The sequence below is a fragment of the Arachis hypogaea genome, chromosome 11 (genome assembly GCF_003086295.3).
Source record: "Arachis hypogaea cultivar Tifrunner chromosome 11, arahy.Tifrunner.gnm2.J5K5, whole genome shotgun sequence".
NCBI classification, from domain to species: Eukaryota; Viridiplantae; Streptophyta; class Magnoliopsida; order Fabales; family Fabaceae; genus Arachis; species Arachis hypogaea.
In genome coordinates, this window is record NC_092046.1 from 42,499,675 (window position 1) to 42,522,467 (window position 22,793).

The following is a 22,793-nucleotide window of genomic DNA, read 5'->3' on the forward strand; positions in this document are numbered from 1 at the left end:
AACAAATTTAAAATAATTAAAATCACCTTTATACGCGACATAAAAGTTAACTTTAATCATGATAACTAATTTTACTCTTATGAATTCAAATTATGCTTATTATCTATATTGCTCTTTAAAAATATAGGTCTGTAATCACATTATAATGAAGCTGTTCAAGTAAAAGATGTGGTGATGTCCTAACTGATTAGTATCCTATATATTTAAAACATGTAATCACGTCGTTTTAAGTCATTTTGCCTATACATTAAATCTTAATATAGAAGATTAACAAAATTAATTAACTTAATTTACACGATTTGATTTGATTTCTGAGAACTAATTTTTAATTCTTTTAAGATAATCTACAACATATTAAGTTTGTATTTTTTTTGTATAAGTGTAGGTCGAGAGACCACTGCTACTAATTCAATGCCTCAATCAATCTCTTATAATGAACCAATTACAAACAATGCTAAAAGCCATGCAAATATGAATAGTTAGTACTCACTTACTCTACTTATATTTTTAATATTTTATCTTCATTACATAATATTCATTTAAAATATTTTTTGTATTGAATAAATTAAGAGGTTTGATATTGTATACTACTATATAAAATGCCTATTGTCAAACAAAATTATGAATTCTATAATAAAAAAAATAAAACAAATAATTAACAAATACTATAAATTTTAAATAGGCAATACATTCATAAGACTAATAATAACAATAATTTGTAATAAAATTTTGGTAACAACATATATCTTTTAAAATTAAATAGTAAAATTAGAAAAGATTTACCTTAAACATAAAACAACAACTATTGAAAAATAGTACAAAAATATGTCTTATTTTATCTCATGTATTTATTAATGTATTGTACAAATTATATGGATCCTTTTTATTATAGAATCTTTATCCAATTAAAAATTTAATAGATAGTAAAATTTGGTCATGGCAAAATATGTTCTAATTTCTTAAAAAATATCTAAATACTATATTAAATATTACAAGTCAATAGGTAACTAAATTAAAAATTCTCAAATTAAAAACATAGATAACATTGTATATATTTTTATGAGTTACCGGACAAATTTTTATTGAATAATTAATTTAAGTACAAACTAAAAAAATGCTACTAAAAATATTATTTAATGACAATAACCGTAATACACATAACATCATTTAGTGATGAAAAATATATCTTAATTAAATTACAGTAACTAGATAATAAGTCCTTGATGATAAAAAAACTTATCAAATTAAAATTTAATAATGTATGAAATATAACATAAACACCCAAAAACAAAAAAAAAAACAAAATAAAATACAATGAATAAACTAATTTTTAAAAATATTTTTGCAATGTTAGTGGACAAGATTCTCATCATACGTTATTTTGTCATAATAAATTTAAAAAAATTAAATTAAAAATATTATAAATTAATAGACGACATTCAAAACTTTTAAAGAAATACAATAGAAGCATTATCATTCTGAAAATATTTTTTGTATATTTTAGCATAGTTGAGAATAAAAATTTACTCTATCGAATATTTCACCTTATATATTACTTCTTTATTGTGTGATTTTATAATTTAACATTTTAAAGTGTTTTATAGTAATTTTAATTTCAAAAAATATGATATAAATAAGATCATGTCAATATTAAAATAAAAAAAATACTTATCTAATAAATTTAAAAAGTAAATAATATATTAACAAAAAAATAAAATTAATTTCTTAAAAATAATAAAAAAGCGGCTGAACAGGCACGTTAGTGCCTGTTGAGCTGCTAGTATTACATAAAGGAAACTGAAACCATACCTTGGTCGATTCTCAATATGCTCAAACCACCACTTGAGTCCAAATAAGCCTCCAAGACTCACCAACAAGCCACCAAAGCTCAACTAACATCGTGTGTGTATATATATATATATATATATATCAAAATCAAAACCTAGAAACCACTACATACAACACCACAAGAGTTTATGAGCAACTTACCTTGTCCAAAGAAGGTTGCGATAATTTCCAACAATTACCCGCTACTAGAGATCACCTAAACAAGCAAAACCACAAAACTTGCTCAAAAACCAACCCAAAGACGCGCAGGAACTTAGGGCTAGAAACTAGAGTGTGAAGAGAGAGATCTTACTAGATTTCTTTAGATAGAAAGGAAGAGCTCGTTGAGAGCTTCGCGTGGGCGCAAATGGCTCGTCAATCAGAGCTCCGTAGCTCAAGATATGGCTCCCAGAAGTGGAGGATGAATAGTGCCACTTCCTTCTTCCTCTCTTCTTTCATAACCAGCGCCCCTCCCTTTGTGGGTTGCTGAAAATGAGCTTAAGGCTCATTAAAAGGTGCTTTTATATGTTGGGCTTGGACCCAACTTGGACTCGGTCCAACTCGTTAGCGTTTTTAGCCCGTTCAACCCAACTTTGGGCCAAACCTTTAACACTAACGCCCGGTTTTTTATTTCTAATATTTTTCTAAGGTTTTCGACTGTTCTCACTTTTTCTCGCACAGTACCGAGCAGATTTAAACCGGTTCAACTGTCGGTTCGCGATTTTTTGCGGTTTTTTACAGAAAACATATTTTCTGACTCGGAAAGACCTACTGAGCCCAAAAATCATATTTAAATCCATAAATTCTCATTCTAACTTTCCGAAACCTAATTTGGGCATTTAAATTATTTTATTCGTGAAAACTCTGGTTCTTACATCTTCCCCTCCTTAAAAAAATTTTCGCCCTCGAAGTATATATATATATATATATATTCTCCACGAAGCATCCTACTTTCAATGTTACCAACCCAACAAATTGCTAAAGCATCTCGTTCACCATCATCCCACCGTGTTGATGTTCTCTCTCAAAACGCCTTCTGATGCGTCACTCTGATTATTGTCACTTGGAATCCGAAAATTTTCCTTAATTCAAATACCGATTTTGTAATATTTTTCAAAACCTTTAAAACAAGTGCAATCTAAATGAGTCCATTGTTAAAACCTTATCAAAAGTAAAAAACCTTTCATCTGTAAATCAATCACTTTAAAATACGATTTTTCCTAAATTCATTAGAATCCTAAAATCGGAACCTTTCAATTTGAATCCTCTTTTTATAAATCAATTTTGCAAACCAAAATCAGAAGTTAACAAAACCTTAGGACTCACTTTCCCTTTTTAAATCATATCATTTGACCAAAAGTTCCAGTCCTAGTTTCAAAACCAAGTTTAAAAATCAACCTAAGCTTTAAAACTTTTTCAACACGAACGACGATAGTCTATACTACGAAGATAAGTTGAGGTTTGGTCATCGGCTTCATAATTACCTCAACCCTGTTGTTGTGATCTATCCGCCCCACGTGTTCCTCGGTGTGGACAATCTCTAACCAAATGTCCCGGTGCGCCCCACTTGTAACATAGTTTCTTACCCAACTGGCATGGCCTATTCGAATGGAACTCCCACACTCCTGACATTTCATATTAGGAGAGTAAGCTCTTGACCGCTTCCCTTCACCATATCTCTTGAAGTCTTGTCCCCTTGGCCCAAGGTAATCGTCGCGTTCCCTACTAGTGTTGCCTTCATGAGTGTCCCTTGACGAGGCTACCGTCTTTGCGTATTCTTCAACCACTCTTGCCTTGTTTACCAGATTGGAGAAAATCTGAATCTCCATAGGAGCCACAACAGTCATGATGTCGTCCTTCAAGCCCCATTTGATACTTGACACACTTCCAACTTTCATAGGTCTCCGGGGCACCCTGACACGCACTAGAGAACCTACAGAGTTTCTGAAATCGGCTGGTATAGTCCGCCACAGATAAGTAACCTTGCTTCAGCTGCATAAGTTCCATCTCTTTCGCTTCCCTTGCAGACTCAGGAAAGTACTTCTTGTAGAAGGCCGTCTGGACTACATCCCAAGGAACATCGACGTTCTGAAGTTGGAGCAAGCAGCATTCTGCCTGCCACCAATGATGGGCCTCTTCCAGAAGCTGATAAGTAGCAAACTCCACGTATTGGTTATTCGGGACATGCTGTGCTTGCAGTGCGCACTCCATAGCTTGGAACCAGTTATCCGCTTCCGTGGGATTGGTCGATCCTCTGAAAGTCGGTAGGTGAACTTTTAGAAACGTAGCTAGGGTCATCGGAGCACCTCCCAAGTCATCACCATTTTCGTCTCCATTCCCCGTCGGTTGGCCTAACCTCTACGCAGCTTGCAGAGTCGCAGCAGCATTCGCTTCCATGGTGTTCGCAAGATTCGCCATTGCCACGCATGAACTCGGCATGGTTATCGGCCGGTTGCTCGTTTCTACTCTCTCTTCGTGAACAGGTACGACCTCATTCGTGAGTAGCCATTAGGGTTCCTGTCTACACCAAACAATCGATATCAAGGTAATCAGTCTCAATATCAAAAGCCTAGTTCTTCCATTATCCCAAACAAGCATGCTATACAATATCAAGTAGATAACCTAATAGCATTAAAGAAAAGACACACAGAGTATGCAATGAAGCACAATCGGACCATCCCTCAGTCTCACGAGGACAAACAGTTCTGATACCACTAAATGTAACACCCCAATTACCCTAAGCTTTACCTCTAGCCGTAAAGCAAAGGTTAATTAGAGGTTACGATAATTCTAAGGCTTATACATATTTATATGGAAAGAAATAATATATTCTAGAATCCCGATGAAGGATTAAGCTCAAAGACAGAATTACAAAAGTGCGAAACGTTCACACGAAGCTAACGCCTAAGACACAAGGTATAGATGCAAGAGAAAATAACATATATAGATATATAAGAGTATATAATCATAGGGAACTAGCCGCAGCTTGCGGAGTTTAAGCCGACCAGTTACAAATAGTAAAATATAGAGTTTTGGAGTTAAAACAACTTATACAACTTATCTCTCAAGTAAGCCTCTAAGGCCATAAAGATAAATATACAAAAAGATGTGAGAGTAACTATAACAAAGCAAAACGGAAATAAACCAAGGAGGAACCATACTCCACTCTGTCACCATATCCGCAATCTCACCGAAGTGAATTACGACCTACATCTGAAAAACAACAACAAAGTATGGAATGAGAACCGGAGGTTCTCAGTATGGTAACAGTGCCCAATATGTAAGATGTAAGGCTCCAAGAAGCAGAAGGCAATCCTAGAACTTCACACCAAACCGATATTCAAGCTTAGAACAAATATAAAATAAGTAAATAAAGAACTTGAACCATAAACCGGGTTATCTAAACTTAGGGGAATTCTAACTAATACTAATCACCGTTGTCCCACAGCCTTCACCAATCTACCCTCCGTGCGATCTTATCGCCGTCGCCTATCTAACCTCCTCAACACCGAGCAACCACAGATAATACAAGCAAAGAAAGTACAGATAGTATTCATATAGATAACAAGTAATTCAAGAAGCAAGTAGACATATTATACAATTAGGCAAGCTCAAGTAAACAAAGCAAGCAAGCATATAGAAGATGCATATGATGAATGTCTGTCCTATTAGCTGTGATATCACATGACAGTTAGTGCCAAACCCGACACAAAATCCAGTCGACAACTCCCGTATTAGTCTCTCTATTCTGCATAAGGAGGAATAATTTCGAGGTATGAGTGCCCTACCACCTTCTCCTTTCAGAGGGAAACATTCCGAGGGAGCGTGCCCTACCACCTTCCTCTGGTTGCCGCATGATTCCGTGTGTTATTGCCCTACCACCTTGCAATTAGAGAGAAATCGCATTTTCATGAGGAATAATTCCGAGGGATGAGTGCCTTACCACCTTCTCCTTTCAGAGGGAAACATTCCGAGGGAGTGTGCCTTACCACCTTCCTCTGGTTGCGAGAAATATGAGTGAGAAGCCCAGCTTCAACTCTCATATCCCAACGTAGGCGGGAGACTGCCACAGCCCCTACGACGGAGGACAATGCATATCGTAATCACATATTCAATCTCAGATGCCACTGCTCATAGCACCCTTCCACTCATACTCGTCACAACCATTCTCAATTCACAACTTTCTATTCCGAACTCACTAGTTCGTCACTTTCTCAATTCATATACCATTCTTCTTTCGCACTCCACCAAATCCAGCCTCAGTACACCAGAAACCTAAACCTCCATTCTCTAACTTTTCAAAATAACATCACTAAATCCCTTAAGTTCTCTCCCATATTCTCATACCTAAAAATTATGTCCAAGAGTCTTAAAATGGTATTATAGAAGCTTACAATCTTGTTGGAAAGGTGAAATAATTGAAAACAAGTTTTAAATTTGAAAAACAGGGTGTGTGCGTACGCACAGGGGTGTGCGTACGCACAGGGGTGTGCGTACGCACAGGGGTGTGCGTACGCACAGGGGTGTGCGTACGCACAGGGGTGTGCGTGCGCACGCCCATGAGAAGTATCAAAACGTGTGCATACGCATAGGGGTGTGCGTACGCACAGGTGCCAAAATTCACAATGTCTGTTCACTCGCAAAACCTGTGCTAGCGCCCCCAGCAGACGAGCCTTCCCAACTTGTGCGTGCGCACAGGGCTGTGCGTACGCACAGGTTGTAAAACTCCATTGGTGTGTGCGTGCGCACAAGGCTGTGCGTGCACACATACCAGAAATCACAAAATTCTACAACTCTGTAGAATTTTCAGATTTTGACACCAATCTTTGAATGATCATAACTCCCTCTACAAAAATCCAAATTTTACAAACCTTATATCAATTTGAATAGTTTTCAATGAACTTTAATTTAAATCACATTTCAACAAATTTCGATAACCGAGGCATACGTTATGATCAGACAATGTTCACCAAAAATCAAATTTTACCAAAACTCACAAGAATCTCAATTTACCAACTTTCATAACCCAACCCAACCAAAACCACATTAATTCTATCCCATATCAGATTTTACCATTTGCCATACTCCAATTTACCACTCCACCATATATAATCATCAATTATCACTATCAAATACCTAATAATACCCTTACTAACCATCATCAACATCAATTTCAACATCAATCTCTAACATCATACTATCAACATCAATATAGCCATTTATCAATCATTCCAATTCATCAATTATCATACTTTATCCTAACTTCGTAACTCACATCATTTATCAACAATCCCAACACTCACCTTCAATTACCAACAATATCAATATTTATCATCAATCATCAACCACCTCAACAAATCCTCATTAACAATAATAAATCACGCATTCCTCATCAACCTTCATAATCATTAAATACCAACAACCTCATCAAATCATATAATCATTATTATTAGTATTTGGATTCATTCCACACAACACCACCACTTCATTTATCAACCCTCATCAACAACACCAATTATCAATACTCATTAACACTAACAATTCCCAATAATCATCATCAACCACAATAATCCAATACTAACAACAATTAACATCAATTCACATATAATTATTCATACACCAACAACATTCAATCCTATCTTAGGGCCAACTAGCCTAAGTGTCCATAAACATTACATATTACACAAAGGAAACTGAAATCATGCCTTGGCCGATTCCCAATATGCTCAAACTACCACTTGAGTCCAAACAAGCCTCCAAGACTCACCAACAAGCCACTAAAGCTCAACTAATATCATATATATATCAAAATAAAAACTTAGAAACCACCACATACAATACCACAAGGGTTTATGAGCAACTTACCTTGTCCAAAGAAGGTTGCGGTAATTTCCAACAATTACCCGCTACTAGAGATCACCTAAACAAGCAAAACTACAAAACTTGTTTAAAAACCAACCCAAAAATGCGCAGGAACTTAGGGCTAGAAACTGGAGCGTGAAGAGAGAGATCTTACCAGATTTATTTAAATATAAAGGAAGAGCTCGTCAAGAGCTTCGTGTGGCCGCAAACAGCTCGTCAATCAGAGCTCCGTAGCTCAAAATATGGCTCTTGGATATGGAGGATGAATAGTGCCACTTCCTTCTTCCTCTCTTCTTTCATAACCAGCGCCCCTCTCTTTTTGGGTTGCTGAAAATGAGCTTAAGGCTCATTAAAAGGTGCTTTTATATGTTGGGCTTGGGCCCAACTTGGACCCGGTCCAACCCGTTAGCATTTTTAGCCCGTTCGACCCAACTTTGGGCCAAACCTTTAACACTAACGCCCGGTTTTCCATTTCTAATATTTTTCTAAGGTTTTCGACTGTTCTCACTTTTTCTCGCACAGTACCGGATAGACTTAAACCGGTTTGACCGGCTCAACTGCCAGTTTGCGGTTTTTCACAGTTTTTCGCAGAAAACACATTTTCTGACTCGAAAAGACCTACTGAGCCCAAAAATCATATTTAAATCCCCAAATTCTCATTCTAATTTTTCGGAACCTAATTTGGGTTTTTAAATTATTTTATTCGTGAAAACTTCGGTTCTTACAATCTAAGGAACAACAAAGGAGAGTCCTTGAAGAAGTAGAAGGCGTGTGCACGCACTAATCTAGGAGTGATTCTCAATACATGTGTACGCACACACAGGTGCGTATGCACAAGTCTCCTGATTCGCATTGGATGCGTACGCACACGTTTTGTGCATACGCACAAGTACCCAAATTTGAATGTGACGTGCCACGCCCTAGGACAACCAAAAATCAAGACTTGCCAAGCTATTAAGGAGGCGTGCCATGCTCTATGGAACAATTTCAGGGTATGCGTACGCATAAGTCCATTTTCAGCAATAAAGCGTGCCACGCCCTATAGTCATTACTTAGCAAAATTCCACGCCCAAGGAAGTCCATTACATGTTAGTGAAAATTACAAAGCTCAAAGATCTGATCCTATTTTGAAGATTGGAGAAGATTTGTACTTGACTAAATTTGAATTTGTTTTGATTCCGTTTTGATTCTGTTTCTATTTGAATTAGGAAATTATCTTAATTACTTCTGATTAAGATAATATTTAGTTTTGAATTTGAATTTGAATTATTAGGAAACCTAGGATTTAAATAAGTGAGATAGCTCATAGAGAGAAGCAAGTCGTAGGGGGAGGATCTTCGGATACTGTCTCTCTCCTTCTTCCTTTCTTTGTTTTATTTTTCAATTTTTCATGAGTAACTAAACCTTTGTCAAAGGGTGAGGAGCTCTATTCATGTTTCGATGATTTATTAATCTAAATTTACATTTATTTGAAAGCTTTGCATTAATTTTTTTGTGATTGAATATTTCGTTCTTCATCAATAAAGGATTAGCAACATCGATAGGTGTGCTAATCCCGTTTTGGATTTGTTAATTGATTTGACAGAATAATTTTTCAAATCATTCTTGAAACTCTTTTACATAGCTTTTTAAATCAACTAGACATAGGAAATTTTGTAAGTGTGCAGTAATACATGATTTTTGATTATCCTTGTTTTGGATACGTGACATATAATTTGGATTAGGACAATTCTTGAAAATTGTGTTTTTCTCTTTGAGAAATTGAATCGGATTTTATGAACTTAGCCTCTTTGATTAATCAATTGACCAAGACATTGGTAGTTGGTTAATTAAAGAGAAACTGAGGAGTTAAGACATCGAAAATTAGTTACTTTAGATTCGTTATGAACAGAGATCTACAAACTTTAAAACTAAGTTAACAAAGTTAATTTTCCTAAGGACATGAATATCTTCGAAGCCCTAGACATTCACTACCATTGATTTCTCCAAATTCAACAAGCACTATCCGAAACATTTAGCACTCAAGCAACTCTAATTTCAAGCCTTTCAAGTTTCCAACAAGTCACAACAATTCTATATTCGAGGTTCTATTGATCTAATTAATAATTTAATTCGATATTTGCGTATTCAGTCCTTTAATGCTCGTGGGAACAATATACACTCACCATGGTATTACACTTTTTCAATGTAAATCGAATCAATTAGATTCGATTTACTACTGAACATATATAGTAAATCAAACTAACTAGATTTACTATATATGTGCTCAGGAGTAAATCAAACTAACTAGATTCGATTTCTATTGAAATAGCATATATAGTAAATCGAATGTAGTTGATTTGACTTATTATTGATATAACATATATAGTAAATCGAATCCAGTTGATTCGGTTTATATTGAAAAAACATAAATCGAATTTAGTTTATTCGATTTACGTAAAGTTACTTTGAGACATGCATATAAGCTAATTCGTTTTTGGACATTTGTGTAATATTGATTCTTATTTAATTTGTTTATGTGATTTACCCAAAAAATAGCTTTATAGATTAAATTTTGATGCAAATTTTTATAATTTAAATTATTAAAAAATATTTTTTTATTCTTGAAATTTAGTAATTTTTGTCAAGTAAATTTTAAATTTTTTTTATTGTAATTGACTATATTTTTTGAAAAATAAAAAATCTAAAAATTAAATTTTATTCCAAAATTTTTTTCCTTCTAAATATTTATTTAAATATTGACTCAAAAATTTAGATTTAATGGATAAGCCGTTTGTTCAATATAAAAATTTTTTTGTTGCTTAAAATAATTTAATATTTATTAGTTCTTTCTCTCTTTTCAAATAATTCAAAAGTTATTTTGTTGATAACATCTTTCAAATATTTTTTTGTCAGCAGTTGAGTTTTTCGATATCAAATTAGTAATTAATCCATTTAATTTATTATTGTGTAGACCCGTAGAGTGTATAGTTGTAAAAATTGGACCAACTCGAACAATCAAACCGAAAAACTGATGACCCGATCCCTTGGTCGGTCCGAAGGTGGCATTGGAGTATTGGACTGTGTAAGGAATAAAACCGGCAAGAACCAATTTGACCGGACGGGTTTGGTAAAAGCCAGTGAACCGGTAAGTTTGAGAAACTCGGACCAGTTCGGTATTTTAATTTTTCTTAAAACCCCCACGGCCCCACCCAAAACGACCTTGTTTGACGTTTTAATAATAATAAAAAAGAAAACCCTAGTCTAAACCCCACCCCACCCCAGCTATCTCACTTCTCTCTATTCCTAACGGCACACACACACACCAGAGAGCTGGCCGTTGGCCGCTGGGAGCTCACCTCGACATCACCGCCACCGCAAGATTCCCGGCGTCTCCGCCGTCGCCGCGCCTCTTTCCTCCGTCTGAGCTTGGCTTCTCGCGCGTCTCTCGCCTCTGCGTCTGGTCGAGCTGTGCTTCACTGCTTCTTGCACGTCAGCTCGTGTCCTCGCCATCACTGCACCCACCGTCCCGCCTCTCTCCTCCGTCTCTTCTCGGCTTCTCGCGTCTCGCCGCGCCTCTCTCCCTCGTCGCGTCTCTGCTAGAGTTGTGCTTCCTCCTTGCCGCGCCTCCCTCCGCCTATCCTCCTTCTCTGTGGGTGGTTGTTGCGGCTCGTCCCTCGTTGTCTGTGGTTGTTGCTGCCTGCACGCTGCCGTGCGTCATTGATTCTGCCGAGCGTCTCTGCTCGTTGGAAGACCACCGAAGGTTACTTATTTTTCTTGCTTACTTTTTTTTTTTGTTTTTAATCTGTTGTTCATAAAAAAAAATGTGATTTGGTTAATTTAGTTTTTAATGTGTTCAAAATGATTTAATTAGAAACAATTAGTTAATTTTGTGTGTGTTTGTGCTGATATCTTATGACGCAATGTATGTAATGTACTTGACTAATTTCTTGGTTATGAATTTATGACGAGACTTGAATTTGTTAATTTGTTGAATCGGAAGTTTGCTAATTACTAATTTAGTTATCCTTCTGGCTGCTGAATTTCTGTTGGTTTGCTAATTTTGAATTTGGAAAGAAAATGTTTGGAGATTGGTATTTAGTTATTTAGTTTTACTTTGCGGTTATGATATTATGATTCTGCTAATAAAAATAATAGGGATGCACCTTATTTTCAATTTTAATTTTGAGGGCCCTGAAATTACCATTGTTAGATTGATTGTTGATTGCCTCTAATTCATTGTTAATTGTTAACAGGCTCCATTGTTACAATGTGATTGTTAATTGCCTAATTGATTGTCAATGTGATAGTGTGATTAGAATTAGATAATAGACTCTATTAGAATTGATTGTTAATTGCTAATAGATGTTAGAATTGATTGTTAATTGCCTAATTGGTTAATTGTTAATAGGCTCCAGTGTGATTGTTAATTGCTTAATTGCAATTGATTGCTAATTGCCTAATTGATTTTCATTATTATTGTATCAAATTAAGATATTATTGTAGTATTGACTAATAATATGTCTATTTTCGTATTAGTTATTTTAGAAATTGAGACTTGATTGTTGTTAAATTGTTGGTGAAGATATATATATCAAAATTTAATTTTAAGTTTTTGACTGTTTTATATTTTTATTTAAGTAGGACCAGGTCAGTCAGTTCAACTCGTAACCCACCGGTTGAACCAGTGATCCAGTGACCCAATAGATTGATTGGTTCAATCATCGGTTCAGTTTTGACAACTATGATAGGGTAGCCCTTTCTGTCATACACGTGTTTCACTACTGCTTCTATTTTTTTTAAAAATATTTTCTTTATCTCAACGTATATTTTCTTTACCATTTATATATGCTATGCTGTGTAGGCAGGGACCTTCATTGTTTCCAAATTTGAATTTGATGCAATCAAGTGATAGCTGACACTCTACCTCTTGGTCTAGCACTGACACTATGTCTATCAAGTATAATCCAATTTCTGTTTTTGCCATTGATATTTTGCAAGCAAGTGTATTTATATTTATATTACTTTTTTATATTGTATCACAGGTTCTGCTTCTCATTACTTCAACTGTGGTACTTGGTAGGCAGACAACATGTGTCAAGCATTAATCCAATTGATGTCCTATTATTAAGATCTTAGATATTAGATATGATTGTGAGCAAGAGAGACTTCAACACTCTCTTCTCTCTCTCACGCTCTCTACTCCATCTCAAGTCCAAAATCATTCTCTCTTTCTCTTTACCGCAATCCTTCTCTACCTCTTCAGACAACACCCTTGAAGGTTTGGTCCATCCCGACGACCCCTTCTTACACCACACTTCGCCCCCAGCCCCCGATTTGTCACCTGACTACGCATTCCTCCGCACCACTCTCCTCAATTCAACCACTACTGTGCATTCTGACGACCCTTCCCACGATGCTATTTTGATGTCCGATGCCATCAGGAACACTAATGACAGCTTTGGTGCCCAAACGCAGAAACTTTTCAGGCAATTCAGGGGGAGATTAACTGAGGCTTTGGTGGTGCAGATGATGTGCAATGTGAGACACCCTGAATTGTGTGTCAAGTTTTTCTTGTGGGCGGGGAGACAAATAGGGTACACCCACACCCCTGCGGTATATGATGCGCTCCTCGATGTGTTGGGCTGCAATGGCAGTGGTAGAGTGCCCGAGAAGTTTTTGCGGGAAATAAGGGATGATGATAAGGAGCTGCTTCAAAAGCTGCTCAATTTTTTTATTCGGAAGTGTTGCCGGAACGGGCTGTACAATGCAGCGTTGGAGGAGCTCGGCAGGCTTAAGGATTTTGGGTACAAGCCTTCTCCAACCACTTACAGTGCTTTGATTCAGGTTTTCCTTGGTGCTGGTAAATTGGACAGTGCTTATTTGGTTCACAAGGAGATGGAGAGTTATGGGTATGGTATGGATGGGTACACTCTCAGCTGTTTTGCGTATTCTCTCTGCAGAGCAGGGAGGTATAGGGATGCTCTCAATTTGATTGCAAAGGTAGGTTATGTGCCCGATACGGTATTTTACAATAGGATGGTTTCTGGTTTGTGTGAAGCTTCACTTTTTGAAGAAGCTATGGATATCTTAAACCGAATGCGTTCTAGTTCTTGTATTCCGAATGTTGTGACCTATAGGATCTTGCTTTCTGGTTGCTTGAGGAAAGGGCAGCTGGGGAGGTGTAAGAGAATTCTTAGTATGATGATTACTGAAGGATGTTATCCAAATCGTGAGATATTTAATTTTCTTGTACATGCTTATTGTAAATCAGGGGATTACTTTTATGCCTACAAGTTGTTTAAGAAAATGGTAAAATGTGGGTGCCAGCCAGGGTATCTACTTTATAATATATTGATTGGTAGTATATGTGGCAATGTGGAGCTGCCTATCTCGGATGTGCTGGAAATAGCTGAGAAAGCTTATGATGAGATGCTTGATTCAGGGGTTGTATTGAATAAGGTCAATGTAGGCAACTTTGCTCGGTGTCTTTGTGGGGCTGGAAAGTTTGATAAAGCCTTTAAGATAATATGTGAAATGATGAGCAAGGGTTTTGTTCCAGATGATAGTACATATTCTAAAGTGATTCATTTTCTATGTAATGCCTCCAAGGTAGAGAAGGCTTTTCTTTTGTTTGAAGAAATGAAAAGGAATGGCATTGTTCCCAGTGTTTACACCTATACTATTTTGATTGATAGCTTTTGCAAAGCTGGTCTCATCCAACAAGCTCGCAAATGGTATGATGAAATGTTAAGGGATGGTTGCAAGCCTAATGTGGTGACGTATACTGCACTTATTCATGCATACCTGAAGGCAAGAAAGTTGTTCGATGCAAATAAACTATTCGAGGTGATGGTACTTGAAGGTTGCAAGCCAAATATTGTTACATATACAGCTTTGATAGATGGTCATTGTAAAGCTGGGCAGATTGAAAAAGCTTGCCAGATTTTTGCCAGAATGCAAGGTGACATAGAAATCTCTGATATGGACATGTATTTCAAGTTGGATGATGATAACAACACTGAAGAACCAAATGTTATTACATATGGGGCTTTGGTGGATGGTTTATGCAAAACAAGCAGGGTTAAACAAGCCCGTGAATTGTTGGATACTATGTGGGCACATGGGTGTGAACCGAACCAGACAGTCTATGATGCTCTTATAGATGGGTTCTGCAAGGCAGGAAAGCTTGAGGATGCGCAGGAGGTGTTTGCAAAAATGTTGGAGCGTGGATACAGTCCCAGTCTATACACCTACAGCTCTTTAATTGATTGTCTGTTTAAAGACAAACGATTGGATCTTGTTTTGAAAGTTTTGTCCAGGATGCTAGAGAATTCGATTGCTCCTAATGTAGTTATTTACACAGAGATGATTGATGGGCTCTGTAAAGTTGGAAAGGCTGATGAAGCCCACAAGCTAATGCTTAAGATGGAAGAAAAGGGTTGTAATCCCAATGTTGTTACTTACACTGCAATGATTGATGGCTTTGGGAAATTAGGAAAAATTGAACAGTGCTTTGAGCTATTGAGAGATATGTGCTCAAAGGGTTGTGCTCCAAACTTTATTACCTATAGAGTATTGATTAATCATTGTTGTTCCACTGGCCTCTTTGATGAGGCACACAGACTATTAGATGAAATGAAACAAACATATTGGCCTAGGCATATATCAAGCCATCGTAAAATTATTGAAGGTATTAACCGAGAGTTCATAGCCTCAATAGGGCTTTTAAATGAGCTGGTTGAGGATGAATCAATCCCTGTTGATTCTTTGTATAAAATTTTGATTCATAACTACATCAAGGCTGGAAGATTGGAAGTTGCAGTGAATCTGCTTGAAGAGATTTCGTCATCTCCAAGCATTGCAATGGCCTGCAAGTATTTGTATACTTCTTTAATTGAGAGTCTTTCACAAGCAAGTAAGGTTGATAAAGCCTTCGAGCTGTACGCGAGCATGATAAGTAAGAATGTTGTTCCAGAGCTTAGCACATTAGTCGACCTCATCAAAGGCCTTACTCGGGTTGATAAGTGGCAAGAAGCACTACAATTATCAGACAGCATATGCCAAATGGTTTGTGACACTAGCTCTCTCCGGCTTCTTGAATTACAAAACAATATTAGAATCCTTTTTCCACAGCATTTTTGTGAGTTATTGAAAAAATCTGTTAACATTAAGCACTTCTCTGTCCATTCAGTAACAGAGATATGCTTCAAAACTATGTATAGCAAAATCTGCTGTGAATATGTCATTTGATTCATTGTTTTGGCAGATTTGTTCTGATAAGTTTTGGCATTTTATCATTGCAGGATATCTATTGGGTCCATGAAGAGGGAACCAGTGTAAATTAAATGATGATGCACAAATTGAATGTAATAGAAGAAAGTGAGTGAACAGAAGGAGGATAAAGAATGGTCAAGCTGGTGCAGGTTTAGCAGCTTTAGAACCATAATTGATTGGGGAACCCGCAGATCCATTTGCAACTCCTTCAGAAATATTGCTGGAATGGTATTTCTTTCCTGTATTTCATGCAAGCGATCACTCTCTTAATCTCTAATCGTTTGTGAGGCCTTTCATTCATTATTGGTCTTAATTTACAGATGTTATTTTTGCAGTTGATGCAATATCAGCAGCAATTATGCAAGCAAAATCAGGTCTCGGAGTAATATTAAGATTCTCTTCAGTGCCAATTAATCTGCAAGGTTCGATATCTTGAAAGGAGATATTAGAACACAAGTTTTGAAGAATCATTAACCCCATGCATATATTGCTCGGCATTGATTCAGCTTTATTTCTTTATTCTTTCTGTGGATGCTCCACAGTTTTCCCTTTATTCTTTTGCCATGGCTCTTGCTACTAGTTTTGCATAAGGCTTAACATATTAGAGGGTGTTTGCCTATAATAATCTTTAATTTTTTGAGGTGGTGTCCATGCCTGTGTTATCCTATGATAAGTACTTACTGAGTTTTGTTTATCTTTATGTGCTCCATCTTTCCAAGTATGGGTTTGTTGGTGGTGATTGCAACAAATGATGGTCTTGTGCTCATGTAATTTTTTGCATGGTCTTGTGCTCATGTAATATTAACAGTTACTATATTGGTTCATCTGTAATTTTTTGCATGGTCTTGTGCTCATGGTTCCCAGAATAACGGCAACTCTGAAAACAAATGTTTGCCAGGTTCACTTCCTTTTTATGTGATGAACCCAGCAGTATTCTTATATGAATTGGCTATTTACTTTTGCTTCATGATTTATGAGAAGCAGCTGGTTTAGTTATAGTTTCAAACCGTGAGCTTACTTTATTCTTGGTCAGAATCTATATTTGTGTTGTGTGCATCTGTTTTTAGCTATAAGTTCCAACATTTGCAACTGAGTGATAGTTGGCAAACTAAATCACTTTATTTTTTTAAGTAGATTTCTCACCCTGTTTCTCACTTGATTTATGCAGGTTTATTAGTTTATCAGCTTAATGAGTTTGAAAACAATTTATTGATGAGATTCATCTAAGAGGTATGAATATCAAATTTGTGCTTCTGGTGGCAGCCTATATCAAAATTTGTTTACTTCAATTTATTATCTTACATAATTTGAAACAATGATGGCGTTAGGAGTGCTTTCTAGCCATAATTAAGTTTATTGAATTTATTGGATGCTTTGAGTTCATAATTCCAGCTGCAGTTCTGGTTGATTTTAGACTTTTCATGTAATTCAGGGTAATTTATATTTATATTATATTTAGACATGAGTACATAACCCTACTTTGTTGAAATTTGGGTTTTAAATCCACCAAAAACTGGTTGTAGTTATATAAAAAGATTAAAATTGCTATTATATTTACCATCCAACAACAACAACAATAAAGCCTTGTCCCACTAGGTGGGGTCGGCTACATGAATCATTATATTTACCATCCACCAAAAAAAAAAAGATTGCTATTAAGACAACCCAAAACACTTGATTAAGAAATCAAAGCATCTGTCTTAACCAATTATTCTTTGCTGTATTCATCTTCTTACTTAGTCATGCAATAAAGTCTCCCAAGTTGCAGTTCTTTCTATGCTGTATTCATCTTCTAAGTTGATCTTCAATAAACTCTCCCAAATTGCAGTTATAAACTTCACAATCAAGCTCTTATAAAGTGTGGAGGTTGTAAAATGAGAAAGTGATTGTCTAATGACTCCTGAATCAATATAGTGGGGTTTACAGACAATGGAAGTTATAAATTCAATAGTGATCAAATTTCCTTCTTCCCACTTTATCAATTTCTTCATTTTAGAGATCTTTCTCCAAACTTCACAACAAACATTTACGCACTTTGAAATATTTGGGTTTTCACGAACATAGATTTAGGTTGTGCATGCTTTAATTGTTACTAGTGGTAATGATGGTATTGTTTCCAACATGCACACTAACACTAGAGCCCTCCAATGTTCTATCTTCATGCACTGCCATTTTACAAGAAAGCACTTTTCCTTTTTCCTTTTCTTACTTTGGCATGTAATCTTCTTTCTCATTGACAAAGAAAAAGAATAATTTCAAACGAAGAAGAGCATGATGATGATGATCAAGGTGATCATGAGCCTTCAAGGTTGCTACTATTGCAATGCCTCCTAAAACGGTAGGCCATTCTAAATAACATAGCAAAAGACAGCAATGAAGCATGCCATGCCAATTAGAAGGAAGAGAACCTAAAAAGCTTAGTCTCAAGCCTATCTATCCCTTGCTTTGCACCTTTTGAGATGCAAGCACTTCTCTAAGTTTTAGGATAGCGGTTGACATGTGAATTGCAAGGGGAGAGTTCTTTGGGAAGCCCTACGACATTCAAATCTTGTATAAATATGTATTTAAAGAAGGCTCGTTAATGTTGATATTTTGGACAAATTAGTATAGTGTACAATTCTCAGGTTTAATAAGTACTTACAAAATTCTCACAAGGTCAGACACTATCATGTTTGTTGGGTTGAGATTGCAACTAAAATTTCAGTTCCGGGACTCAATTTCGGTCCCTTCAATATTTTCAAAAAGTGAGGACACATGGACTGAAATTTTTGGGGACAGAGACTGAAATTTAAATAACAATTTCAGCTTAAAATACCCTTAGTCCAAATTGTTAATTCCAAGTTTACCCATTTTGCAAAATAAAATTCGGGCACATATATCATCTTCTCACACCAGAAGCTTCCAAGCATCGAAGATTCCTAGGTTGAGCTTCTGCCACATCGCCGTCGTCAGGATCACCTCCTTCACGTCACCATCGCAGCCAGCGTAGTTAGGTGAGTCGTCGTCACAATTAGAAGTTCGTATTCGACGCAAGACGAGCATCAACTGCCTCCACTTGGAGCCTCTGTCTTGTTGTCGCCGCGAGGAACACAACATAAATTTCGCCGTCGTAGCCACCGTGAGCTGGGTGAGTCGCCGTTGTATATGTTCTTTTCCACTGTGTTCTCATCTCGTTTTTTGCAATCGCAGGACCAGCCCGCCAGGACTCTGCCGTCTCACCGCCGCCAAGACAACCACCTCCTCGTCATCGTTAGCTTGCCACCGTGACCTAGGTTAGTTGCCCTGATCTTAATTTGTGTCCTGATTGCATAATATATGACTGATTTGTTCATTGAACTTTTAGTTTTTCATAGATAAGTAGTGTTAAATATTAATGTATGAACTGAATTCCTGAAATTTTGTCCAAATTTTTTCGAGTTTAATAACTTCGAGATGAAGGTTATATTGCAATTTTGTGTTACTGAGACCATCTCTGCTTGTACTAATGTAGCTGTAGAAATTTGTGAATTGAATTCTTTTTGTATTGTATGAATTGAATCTTTGAGACCATCCCTGCTTGCACTAATTTAATCTGTGCCTGAGACCGAATTTATAATTGCTAATTGTTACAAGCATGAATGAGAGGAAGTTTGCTTATTTATTTATTTATTTTCTGTTTAGACTTGAATTTAGAGGGACTTCCTAAACAAATATTTTATCTTGCTTGTTATCCTTTTTTTTTTGTCTCCAACGAATCTTTTCCCTAAAGGATCACTTGGAGACAATAGTTAATGAATAATGACAAAGACTCAAAAAGTCCAAGGTCTTTTGGCTAAAAATATAAAAAGAAATATCAAGGTCTTTGTCATTTCCTTAATATAAGCATATAGAGTGGGGTTAGGGAGATAGATTAGATTGTGGAATGAAATTTCCAGGAAAGACAAATAGGGAGCTTATTCTTTTCCCATTTTTAAATAAAAAATATCATTTAAACACTCTAAGACACATGCTCCAGAGATATGACTTACTATATGCTTTTTAATTTATTTTGTTTTAGTTATTTTATATGTATCATTGCTCCTTTTCTTTATTATTTATTTTTTAAGCAAAGAATTGTATAATTTATTTCCTAATGAATTTTGGCATGCTTTGAAATTTGAATTAATTTTGGTGAGCAAGGGACATAATGTCAATACAGAGTTATTTATTCCATGCCTTGCACGTTAATTTCATTTCAATTTCATGAAATCAGTTGGAATTATTTTGAAGTTGGAAAATTACAGTTATTCTTTGCGCATATAAGTTTTTTATTTTCTTTTAAATACACAAACATTTGATAGTTGAATATGAAAGGTTGTAGCATATGAGCATATCATGTTTGGAAAATACTGCACTTAGTAGTCACATAGATGTGAGGGAGAGGTTTTACGAAATGAGTATCACAATTTGTAAGTGCATTCTGTGTATGCAAGCTGTAGAAATTTGTGCACTACATCTACATAACCTGCTCCTGAATATTAAATTAGTTTTGATGTAGATTAAATTGAATATTTATGCTTTTTTGATTGAAATGATTATTTTGTTAGGAAGGAACGGAGCGTTCGGAAATTGTAAAACAATGTTGATTTTTATCAAATGATGAGATTGAGGTATAATAATTTGATGTTGTTCTTTGTTCTTACATTATTTGTGTACTTTAAGAATAGAATTAGTGGGCAACTGTCCTTAGGCAGAAGGATAAATAGTAGAATAGACGTGATGCATTGGGACGTATAAAAGCACTCGCTATCATGTTAGAGAATGGGCTTAAGGAGCAGTGTACCTCGCAACTACTAGGAGTATTTTAATAGGAAGCATTCTTCTACTAGGAATGTCATAGAACGATGCTTTGGTTTATTTAAGAAGAGATGGTCAATTTTAAGAAGTTCTAGTTTTTATTCTCTAAAGACACAGTCATCATAATTGCTTGTTATCTATTGCAAAATTTTATTCGGAAGAACATGGATATGAATCCGGAAGAGCAAACTAGCCTTGGATGAATTTTCGCCTATCGGATAGGAAGCACCGGACAAGATGATTGATGTGGTTGAAAATACAAATGAGTGGACGCAATGACATGACAACATTGCAATTGAGATGTACGAAGAGTGGCAAACAAGTCGTACGGAATAGGAATAACTTATAGGCCCGGTTTGAATCTCCTTGTTTAATTTGGCATGACACTTGTGATGTAATAGCTTAATTTGTATTTGTAAGACTATCCATTGTACGGTTAAACTCATTGTTATTGAAATTTATAAATGGTTATCGTAAGAGTTGTTTGTAAGACTTTCTAAAGTATTAATATGACTTACTATTCGTTGTTTGATGTTATTTGAGGTGATGTTTGATTTTATTGGATTGTACAACTTATTCATGTTACACGTCTTAGGTGAGAATGGACAAAACTCATGTGGACTGATGAAGAAACTAAAGCATTTGTTGGTTTCATGGAGGAGTGTGTTGTTGACGGTTTGAAAGTTGATTGTGGACAATTCAGACTATGGACTTTTGAAAAATTAGCCTTAACGATGTTGGAGGCCTTCCCAACTTATACGCTAACAGTTAAGCATTGCAAGAATAAGCATAAGCGACTCAAGGAGAAGTATCAATATGTCTCTGAGGATGGCTTGCAATGGATTTGGATGAAATTCTGATAAACAGTGTGTAGATGTTGACGATAGAGATGTTCTTGATGCGTGTATAAAGGTTGTTAACAAAATTACTTAAAATTAATTGATTTGTCACTTCAGAATATGTATATTAACTTTTGTAAGTTTTATGGCAGACACACTCGACCAAATTCTATACTCCTGGTCAGCCATTCTCTTTGTTCCACACGACTGGAGGGTATATCCAGAAAGGATGAGTCACAGGTGTAGGTGCAGTCGATTGTTTTGATGCACAGGAGCAAGTTTATGAGGAGGAAGAAAATCATAATCTAGATGTGGATGGTTTTGGAATGTCAGCAAATCCGAGTTTTGATGAGGACAAGGAGCAGTTTCATACTCTATGCTGGTGCAATTAGTGAAAGGCATTTGAGATGGAAGCAGAAGTAAAATAATATTCCAGAGAGGATAGTTGAACAGGTGCAGTTTTCGATTGCTGTCGAGAAAAAGTATGTCCAAATACTTGCTAATGCTATTTCTTGTTTGAATTGTCCACAATTAGCTTTCAGATTATCAACAACATACTCCTCCATGAAACTAAGAAATGCTTTAGTTTCTTTATTAGTCCACATGTGTTTGTCCATTCTCAGCTAAGTGTAACATGAATAAGTTGTATAATCCAATAATATCAAACATCACCTCTTACAATAGAAGACAAACAAATAACATCAAACAACAAAATAGTAAGTCATTAATATTTTAGAAAGTCTTATAAAAAACTCTTACAATAATCATTTATAAATTTCAATGACAATGACTTTAGACCGAATCGCTTGGAATTTAAAATTTTCTCAAAATGCTTGAAGTAGGGTTTGAATCCCTCTCCTCAATAAAATAGATGCCATTCACAACAACCAGGCTATCATTTTGCTTGTTAATATATATCTAAATTATAATATATAGAGATATCTTTTATCAAATAATTTACTTTTATTTAATTTATTTTAATTTTAGTTATAAATTCACTTATTCTTAAATTAATTATATTTTTATTTAACTATAATTATAAATTTATTTTTTCATAATTATATAATATCTATTAATATTATTTTTTAATAAATACTTGTAGTATATAATAGTATAATAGATATAAACTGATTAATAAATTATTAAAATTTAAAAATAATAGTTATTTTAATATAAAAACAAAATAAAAATATT

The 22,793-nt window shown here is 35.6% G+C and overlaps 1 protein-coding gene across 12 annotated transcripts; it reads left to right on the forward strand.

Moving 5' to 3' along the window:
* The first annotated feature begins 10,887 nt into the window (after nt 1-10,887).
* Nucleotides 10,888-22,215, forward strand: LOC112720760 (uncharacterized). Of its 12 annotated transcripts, none has more exons than XM_025771829.3 (11): nt 10,888-11,431; nt 12,313-12,420; nt 12,533-12,628; nt 12,714-15,738; nt 15,975-16,173; nt 16,281-16,367; nt 17,114-17,175; nt 19,135-19,217; nt 20,511-20,573; nt 21,356-21,672; nt 21,752-22,215. In XM_025771829.3, exons 4-5 carry the CDS (start codon nt 12,817-12,819, stop codon nt 16,014-16,016), a joined length of 2,964 nt encoding a protein of 987 aa, XP_025627614.1. In that variant the 5' UTR covers nt 10,888-11,431; nt 12,313-12,420; nt 12,533-12,628; nt 12,714-12,816; the 3' UTR covers nt 16,017-16,173; nt 16,281-16,367; nt 17,114-17,175; nt 19,135-19,217; nt 20,511-20,573; nt 21,356-21,672; nt 21,752-22,215. The 12 variants fall into 12 exon arrangements, with proteins under 12 accessions (XP_025627614.1, XP_072062877.1, XP_072062878.1 ...); XM_072206776.1 differs by having other exon boundaries at nt 20,515-20,573; XM_072206778.1 differs by having other exon boundaries at nt 10,942-11,431; nt 12,310-12,420.
* The last annotated feature ends 578 nt before the right edge of the window (nt 22,216-22,793 follow it).